The following is a 9,422-nucleotide window of genomic DNA, read 5'->3' on the forward strand; positions in this document are numbered from 1 at the left end:
GTAAAGATTTTTTAATATAAAGAGTGACTACTATTTTCAGTGCAAAGAGCTCATCATATAGATATTTAATTTTCAGTAATTTTATATGACACAATCTTTGCAGTGTTTTGAGCTGGAAATTAGCAGCACTTGATCTATAATTATTAGTATATCTCTGTGTTTATTTTCATACTTCATGTGCCTCAGCCAATTGAAGAAATCGGCCATATCTAAAAAGTTAAGATAAATTGATTCAATGCTAACAAATCCATTAATGTGTTCTCCCTATATTTAATGTATTCTTGACTATAAAAGATGCTGCTGCATTTTGGAATACACATTTTAAACATTAACTGCTAAAATAATTTTGACTAAAGGATAACACATCTATTTTTTTTAACTGGACAGTAACTGCAATTGATTTTGTCATATTAGAAGAATACATTAAATTACTAGAAACATTATATGTCAAATTCGAATTTATAGAGAAATAAGGGAAAATTAATTCATTTAATGTATTAAGATTTGACATTAATTTCCTCTCACTTTGCTTAAATGAAGAGCCTATAATTTAAGTCAGATACACTTCTATGGACTGACCTGTAAAAATATGAAAATGGAATTTTTCAGATGCAACAGCACTGGAGACAGTTGCGTGGAGCTTCTCTCCTATTGTTTCTGCAGCCTGCAGCCCAAGTCCTTAAATGGCATTTTATGCACACAGCTGCCAAATCTCAGAGGGCTTGGTGTACTTGTTACAGCCTGAACAACTGCAAACTGTTTAGTTTTAAATTACCACAAGGCTCTAGCTGACATCTGTATGGAGAAAAGCTTGGGATCGCTACCTGTCCTGGAAGTCCTTTCCTCAGAAGTAGGGAAGTGAGAAAGGGCTGAACATACGCTATTTTAAATCCCATTTCTGGGGCTGATTCATCGTAGGACCTAGCAACTTTAGATACTTCGAGTAAAAACCTCATCCCCAGCAACTTTTGCCTGAAGATGTGACACGAAATGAAGCTCAGCCGGACAGCAGTGAACGAAACCACCGCCCCAGCTCTGAAAACGCCTCAGCAGCCCCACCCCGCCCATTGGGTTTTGGCGCCAAAAGCGCCGCCGCGGATCTGCCGTGCATGCGCTCTGGTACGGAGCCGCAGCCGGCTGGCTGCTCTCCTCAGCCGACCGGTCCGGGAGCTCGCGAGAGCTGCGGTTCTCGCGGCGTTTCCCTGGCGCGCTGCCCGCCCGGCGCCGTTGCTCACCGGGGCAGGAAGCGGAGGCGGCGCGGGGGGGCTCGGAGCGCCGGTGGCTCGGGTGTGCGTGGACCTGTCTGCTCTGAGAAGGCAGGCGAGAAGCTTTCTTTGCCCCACTTCCCGCCGGTGGGAGGGGGAGAGCCCCTTCTCAGTACCTGCACGCCTCGGGGCTGCTCTGGGGGGTGTGAGGGGAGCGGGGCCTCCGTGGCGCCCGGCAGGTTGTAGCTCTGGAGGTCTGGCCCTGGAGACCCTAGCGAGCTCCTTCACTGCCCTTCTCGACTCCCTCAGCCTCCGGCTCCGTGAGTTTCGCAGCCCGAAGGTAGGGATCTCGCCTCCGAAGGTCAGTGTAGACGGGTCAGTGCCTGGGGTGTTCTCTAAAACAGTCTGAGAGACAACATTTCCTTAAAAAAGAGCTGTTCCTGAAGCCTTGGGAACGCAGCCCTAGTGGGACCGGGTCATCCTAAACCCGGTTGTGCTGATGTGCTAAAGTCTCTGGAGTTAGCTTTGCTTAAGGAGCCGGAAAAGGGGAATCCTCCTCCAGACTGCATTTCTAAGTGGGTAAGCTGTAAATCAGAGGAACTATCACCCCACCCCCCGTAGTCTTTGATAATCAAGGATGTGAGTGGTACACAGCTGTCTTGATAAGTGCTTTGGTTAGAAATCCATTACTTTTGTTTTATTCGCTGACCCGTACCTGCCACTCCCAAGTAACTTTGATGAGTTGAAACATGACAAACCCATATGTTATTCGGCCTAGTGAGGCTGGATTGTGTCATCCATCTGTACGGTATCTGTTACTTAATTTGTACGACGCTATTTTTTCTGGTTGGCAAATTTTCTGGAAAAGCTGTAGACATATTGTATATAACTGATGTTTAGCTGCTTCTATGGCAGCCTTTTCTTCTCGCTGCTTCTCTTTAAATGCATTTGGTATTTCCTGCAGGAGGGGAAAAAAGTTTATCTGTGGCAATGATAGATCCTTTAGAGAACAACTTGTTTGATCTTCCTGATTATGAGAATACAGAAGATGAGACGTTCCCACCTCTTCCACCTCCTGCCTCTCCAGGAAGAGACGATGTTGAATGGGCTCAAGCTAATGGAGGTGAACACCTCTGACCCCTAAAGATCCCATTTTGCAGTATAGACAATGAAATACTGTGAAATTAATATTACTGGTGTTGTACTTCACTATCTTGAGTTTACTGTATAAAAATCTTCTTGTGTAGATAAGAAAGCAATTTGTAAATTTAAATTGTTACTGATTCTATGCTTCCAAGCTTGTGGGAAAAGTTTATTTTTGTAGATTCCATGAAAATATGCACACAAATGAATCTTTATAAAATTCAAGCTCTTCTGACAAAATGTTGGTAGAGATATTTATACAGCGGTGATCTATAGTTACCCTTTATGACTTGGATTTCAGAAGAGGTAAGAGTGTTGAACATAGTATTCCAAGGAGATGTTGGTAGATTTTCTAGAGCATATGACCTAGGAAAAATCCAAGACGCTTCAGGACAGTAACACTTAATTATTTGTATTTGAAAAGATCTTACTGTGTACTGAACAAGGTAATAGAAAGTATAAAGATTTTATTTTAACTGTTGTTTAATTCTACTCATATTTGCCTATAGTGTTAAACATATGTTTTCCTTGATCCCTGCTCTGTCTGTTCACTAGGAAATAGGATTTTGGATAGATTTAATTCCTTGATATGTGAAAAGGAGAACTTCAGAATTCCTGATGTTCAAAGTAACAAAAAGTAAACCAAGAAGCTGGTATGATAACTAATTGCTAGCCCTGAGACGAGATGGGCAGTGGTGCCTTGTCTTTTGCAGTCAAGTAATACATACTGGCCCTGATCAAAAAGTGTGTGGACTTTGGTTCTTAAAAGACACGTTGATTGTGGTCACACATTGCCTCTTTTTTGAAGGTGATGCTGGTGGTTTAGGTCTGTCTTTCAGATCTATCAGTGGAAATTTTGGGACACACCTATCGAATTATGTGTATTGATAATTTGAGTTTCTTAACTTCTAGAAGCAGCATCTATTCTCAATACATTTCTCATCAGAAATACAATATAAAAGTTCTAGAATTGGGAAATTTCCCTTTCAAGGAACCTACTTTGCTAGAAAAGTTGATTCCTCAGTATATTTTGAAGAGACAGATTTATTTCCAATCTGTCTTGTGGGAGAAGCAAGGTGAAATATGCAGACGTTTGTTTGGAGTACTATACCTGCAATGTAATACTTGTGATGCTGCCTTTTTGATAGGGTAGAAACTTAAAATTTACATGATGCAATTCTAGTTGATGTCAGTTGCATTATATAGTTCAAGTATGTTATTTTCCTTATCAGAACCAGATGGAAACCAGCAGTCACAAACAAAGGATTCTGCTGTAGCTACACAGAAAGCAGTTAAAAGACCAATGCCTAAACTAGATGCCCAGAGGTAATTTTTCACAGAATATTTCCTTCTGCGATGAATTTGGTGTATGGCTGTGGGGGAATGATTTAAGGTTACTTGTGATCCCTGCTTGGTCATAGCCAAGTCAAAGATCAAGAGTTTTGGAGATGAAAGTGCCTCTTGTATGCTGTATCTCAACCTTTTTATTCCTTGCTTACCTGTGTAATGTTATTACTTGTCTAACTTTCTTGAAGTCTCTTTGGGACTTATTACATGACTAATAATTTATTATATTTATTATTCATACATAGGACTCTTCCAGCTGAATCTTCTTTATTTTGCTTCAGACATAGTACTGTAGATTTCTTTCTTTAATAAAAGCGTGCTTCAAAATAAAACCTCAATATAATGGTGACTGTAAAGTACTACTTAAAGTACACTTACACCTGACTTGTGTACAAGCTGGATAAACTCTGTATAAAGGATTTTAATATATTCTTTGCTGTTAGCACTAAAACTGGTGTAAGTTCTTTATAAGCAATGGAAAGAATCTGAGCTTTCAGTTTCTTCTGTTTTAAATATACTGATGAAGTCAGTGGTATCACAGGTGGATGCTCTGGTCATGCATCTAACTAGTTTTACTTGGCCAGTATAGATACAAGAACTGACTTTCCAGGTAATCAAAATAAAAAAGCTCCTTGGACTAGGAATATATGTATGGTGAATTTTCCAAATCAGTCTTTGGTCTTACAGAGTCTTTATCCTATTTTGTGCGTTTTCTTAATGACTTCTAATTCTGTACATCTTTCAAATAGAGCTCTGTAGCTTTAGGCTATTTAAAGGAATGTCAGGTTGTTTGTGTGGTTTGTGGGGTGTTTTTTTGTTTTGTTGTTGGTTTGTTTTTAATTAGAAAAAGAAAGTATGGGTTTCAAATAACTTCACCCATTTCCTATTGACAGGTTAATTTCAGAAAGAGGACTTCCAGCCCTGAGACACATGTTTGACAATGTAAAATTCAAGGGTAAGGGGCATGAGGTAAGACATAGTGAGCTTTTGTTTTGTTTCCTGGGAGGTTAATCTAGACTTGATAGATTGCTGCCAATCTAATATGGGGAGAATTGATATTACACTCTGGTTAGCCAGCTTTCTAACAGTATTTGAATGTACCCTGATTTCTAGTTGCAAATTTAAAAAACAAACAAAAAACCAAAAAAAAAACACAAAAAAACCCCCACCAAACAAAAAACCTAACATGAATGTTTTAACAAAATCCATGTTTTGATCTTAAAACTGTCTTCCTCTACTGCAAAACTAGAATATCATGTCTGTGACTCTTTGCATTGTCCATAGAAAGGGGTGTTTTAAATTGGAACAGGCTTATAAGACTGCTTGCTACATCTGGAATGCCTTTACAGTCTCATTTCATGATCAGTTTCCTCTGTTAGTGAAAATCTTCTGGCTTTTGTGACACCTCTATCCCAAAGTTTTTAATATTGAAAAAAGTGTGACATACCACGTAAGCAAAAGAGAAAGCAGTATTTTCTCTACAGACTGTCCATTGTCTTGGATACACTTAAACATACAAAGCTCATTTTTCTTTAAATATCACTAGACTGTTGGTATGCTTGCAAGGATGCCTGTGTATCTCTAGTTTACAGAGAACATTCATGGTATACATTTTCTCTTTTCAGCTGGAGGCAGTTGTAACTGAAGAACTAGGCAATACTGCTGATCTGAGCAAAAATCTTGACGAGATAAGGTTATTTAGATGTACATTTTTCTGTGTGTTCTAAACACCAAAATAAATACCAGCTGTGCCCCTATGGGGTTTTTTTTCCGTCGGGGTTCAGACCTAGGTTGGTTAAGGGCAACTTCTCAGAAGCCTGTCAGATGTTTTACAGTATATGCAAATGCTTTTCCTGAACTCGGATCACTATTCTGATAGCTTGAAGTTGCACTTACAGAGTTGATGGTGGGAGGAAAGGCTACCCACGCATTCGTACTACTTACATTTTCAAGAGGCTTTCAAGCTGCAGATGCTGAATATTTTCAGAAAAGTTCCTGTGATGTTTCCCTCTGCAGTCTATTGACTTAGTCAACTTTTACTAGCTGGATATCTTGTTTTATGCTCTAGGCAGAAGACCTGAAGACACTGATACGACATATGGAACACTGGGCTCATAGACTATTTCCAAAATTGCAATTTGAGGATTTTATTGACAGAGTCGAGTCTTTGGGAAACAAAAAGGAAGTTCAGGTACATATTGTTCTTGTCAGTTTCTTTTCATGCAGTACTGAATAGTGTAAGAGGTAGGTTTAGGAGAGCAGTTATGCAACAAAAGAAGACTTAAGTTGTGCATACTGCTAAGGAGTATAATGTTATTTAAATTAATTTCTCTCTTTGTAAAAAAACAAAACAAACCCCACTCTTTTCAGTATCTGAAGTAACAAAGTTTACACTTAGATATAAGCTTTCTTTATTTGAATTAGTACTTCAGAGAACTGGCTTCAACTTTTTCAGGACATCTTTAACCAAAGTAATTTGCTTAAGAGTGCTGGAACTGGTTGGTTTTTAGGGTTTTGTTTGTTCGGTTTTTAACGTTTGAACCTGCAAAAGAAGACTATGCAGAATGCTGTCATGCTAACAGGTGATAGATGAAGGACTAGGAAGACAATCCACAGCATTGAAAGCTGTGGGTCAGACAGACATGTAGCGAAAGGAGTATTTTTTCAGAGTAAAAAAGCGTAAAGAGAAATAGGAAGTAGTATTAAAAACATAGCAATGTTGCACAAAATATTTTGTTACAGATGAAATATCAGTATTTTAATCTCTCATTTGCAGACCTGCCTAAAGCGGATTAGACTTGATCTTCCTATTTTACACGAAGACTTCGCAAGTAATGAAGGTATGCTCATTATGCTGTTTGTTCAGTAGTTCAGTGCTTAAAATTACTTTACTTCCCCTCCTGCTGGCCAGAAATTAATGATCATTATACATTTTTCTAATGTAGAAGAAATTATTGAGTGGTCCTCTGTTTTAAAACCAAGCTTCTGTGAGACTTACAATTACAAAACTGAACTGGTACTTGAACTAAAATGCTACATATATATATATATATATATAAAAAGTGCATGATATACGGAAAGGAAATGAAAAATGGGTATTATTACCAGCATTGTTAGAAATGTTCTTCAAAAAAAACCCCAAAACTGCAATTATTAAGTGAACATACTAGTTTGTACTCTTATGAGCGTGCAGTCCGAAGAGCTCTTAGATCTTACTAATGCAGAAATCAAAGACTCATTATACTGTTTATACGACAGGCTGTTACAGTGCAGTCAGGGTGTAGTGTCCTCTATAGGGAAAGCACTTAGTAATGCTTGTGGGCACTGTTCTGGCTGTTTGTCAGTCTTGGTGTATAGCTACTATTGAGTATTTCTTCTTCCAATATCAAAATCCTGCCACTTAACAAGTAGATAATTCAAGAGTCTCTTCCAATCAGATGATGTTTTTAGATAGACTAGAAGTAAACCTTTCTTTTTTTTTTAATAAAAAGAGGGAGTAGAGTTCACCTGGTAGTTTGAAAGAAATGAGAGAATTTCATAGTCGTTCCAAAGGTCCTTTGTAGGTGTTCACACTTCCACTGTGAGTCTTGAAACAATTATCTACCCATTGTCCAGTTTGTCTTCATGTGAACCTCAGCCTCCAGACAAGCCAGTGCTTGGGAAGGGTGTTCTGGTGGATGAGTTAGCCAATGGTAAAACCTTGCCTCACCTGTGGGGAAGACCTTTGGGCAGTTAGTGACATGTGGCTGTCTTCACTGTTGGCTGCATTTGCTAGAAATTGAATGCAACCGTAAGCAGCCACGAACAGTAAAGCAAATGGTTCCTGCCGACAGTGTCTGTAGAGTTATCAGATTTTTCTGTGCGATGGTTCCATACATCTGTATTTAAATGCGGTGCTGATCTGTTCTTGAACTGTGTTAGTGAGCGTACAGCTACAACTGGTCAGTCTTCAGTTGAAACAGTTGAGTAGGTATCTTACAGTTTTGAAATAAAAACTGCAGCTAGAGTATTGTATTAAAAACCAAAACCTTGTTGTCAGCTAACTTCTCTATTCACAGGCTTAAAGTGGTGCAGAGGCACAAGCATACTTGGCCTTAGGCACTCTTGAAAGAGTGCTCTGCTTCTCTGTTGGTGGGTGAAGTTTGTCTCATGGAGTTGGACTGCCTCTGTTTTGCATGTGTTAATGTTGTCAAATGAGTAAATATTGCATAATAGCAGCGCACTGAATTAAAACCTGACTATTCAATGCCTATGTTCAGACCTCTGTCTATGCCCATAACGAGTCCTGCCACTTCCCAAAGGACAGTCTTGTATTAGTAGGGGTGGGAAGAAAATTATCTGGCCTTTCCGTAAGGATTGCCTGAATTTACTGTCTCTTTAATCTTCAAGCACAGCTCATGATTGCTAACTTAGTACAGAGAGCTATGCTTCTAAGTTCAGGTGTTTATTATTGTTGTGTGTTTGGGATCTCTGATAAGCATTTGTTGTATACTTTGAATATCAGGTATGTGGACCTAGGCAGAAAATTGCCCATTAAAACTAAACTACAGAATGGTCTTCAGCTGTCAATATAACTGTAAAATGTAGAACATAGACATGCTTTTAAAATGTTCTCTTGGCAGATATTTAGCAGTGGATATCTCTGGGTTTAAAGTGTTGATTTCTGCCCCTCTTCCCCCTCCCACCCTTCATTTCTAACCAGATGGTGGAGGGGAAAGCAATGGACTGGGTCCAGCCACTGGAGATGTTCATTCCTGCTCTGGAAATGCAGAAGAACTAAATTCTCTCTCTGGTACAACTCTCACGGAAGAGCAACAGCAGCGGATCAAGAAGAACCGGCAGCTGGCCTTGGAACGTAGGCAAGCAAAGAGGCAGTGTAACAGCCAGACACAACACAACGGTAATCAGCTCTGTACCTTAAGGGTTAATGTTAAGGTCAGTAGCCTGAGAAGCTTGTACAGCTGAGCTGCTGAGTCAGTTTAAAGGAAATGGCAGTGATTGCTTTTCTACTAAGTAGCAAAATGTGTAACTCTCAAATTTAAACTGTGTTCCTGCAGTTAGACTCCTCCAAAGCAAAGTCAGAACTACTCTCCTTAGTTGTCATGCCAAGTTGTGATAGCTTTGAAATGAAACTCAACTTGCTGGTCATCTCTGGAGTTGGCTTTCGTGCAGACTGTGATTCTGGTGATAGAAACTGCAGTTAAACACAAAGCAACAGTGTTTGCTCATGGTAGGAAATTGGCTTTGTTTTTGTTTTGTTTTGTTTTCAACAGAGCTCTCTGCTAGTTACTTGGAAGAGGAGTTTAATACCCCAGTTGCTCAGGATCCTCCTGACCTTATTGAAAACACTCAAGCTACCATAACCAAGGTTGCTGTTACAGAAGCTGAAGATACAGCTGGAGATACGGAATTGGAATGTTCTGGTGAAAAGCAGTAACTGTTCCCCATGCTTTGAATGACTTTCTTGACAGAAAGACCCCAATGTTTTAAGTACTATAATTATATTGAAAGTTGCTGGCCCTTTGCAGTCTGACTCCAGAAGCTTCGTGGAAGTCTTCACCATGACATGTGTACGACACTCTTCTCTTGAAACTGCAGATGAGCAACTCCATACAGTGGAAAACAGAACAAAGTTCTTCAGCTGCATTTGAGAGATCCTTCCCCCCACTCCCTCCTGACATTGTTTAGGAAATGTTAAGGAGGTTTTTGACCTACTTGGAGTGGTGT

General features: G+C 39.6%; 1 protein-coding gene and 1 non-coding gene across 5 annotated transcripts; both read left to right on the top strand.

Moving 5' to 3' along the window:
• The first annotated feature begins 1,163 nt into the window (after positions 1–1,163).
• Positions 1,164–9,387, top strand: TIPIN (TIMELESS interacting protein). 4 transcript variants are annotated; one of them, XM_072869968.1, is made up of 8 exons: positions 1,164–1,316; positions 2,170–2,328; positions 3,581–3,674; positions 4,589–4,664; positions 5,764–5,886; positions 6,472–6,535; positions 8,398–8,595; positions 8,969–9,387. In XM_072869968.1, the coding sequence occupies exons 2-8, from the start codon at positions 2,196–2,198 to the stop codon at positions 9,130–9,132; spliced, it is 852 nt and encodes a 283-aa protein (XP_072726069.1). In that variant the 5' UTR covers positions 1,164–1,316; positions 2,170–2,195; the 3' UTR covers positions 9,133–9,387. The 4 variants fall into 4 exon arrangements, with proteins under 4 accessions (XP_072726069.1, XP_072726067.1, XP_072726066.1 ...); XM_072869966.1 differs by having other exon boundaries at positions 1,172–1,566; XM_072869965.1 differs by having other exon boundaries at positions 1,173–1,545.
• Positions 7,438–7,574, top strand: LOC140656251 (small Cajal body-specific RNA 14). Its single transcript, XR_012044036.1, has one exon.
• Positions 9,388–9,422: the final 35 nt, after the last annotated feature.

Source organism: Ciconia boyciana, chromosome 8 (assembly GCF_034638445.1).
Source record: "Ciconia boyciana chromosome 8, ASM3463844v1, whole genome shotgun sequence".
NCBI lineage: Eukaryota > Metazoa > Chordata > Aves > Ciconiiformes > Ciconiidae > Ciconia > Ciconia boyciana.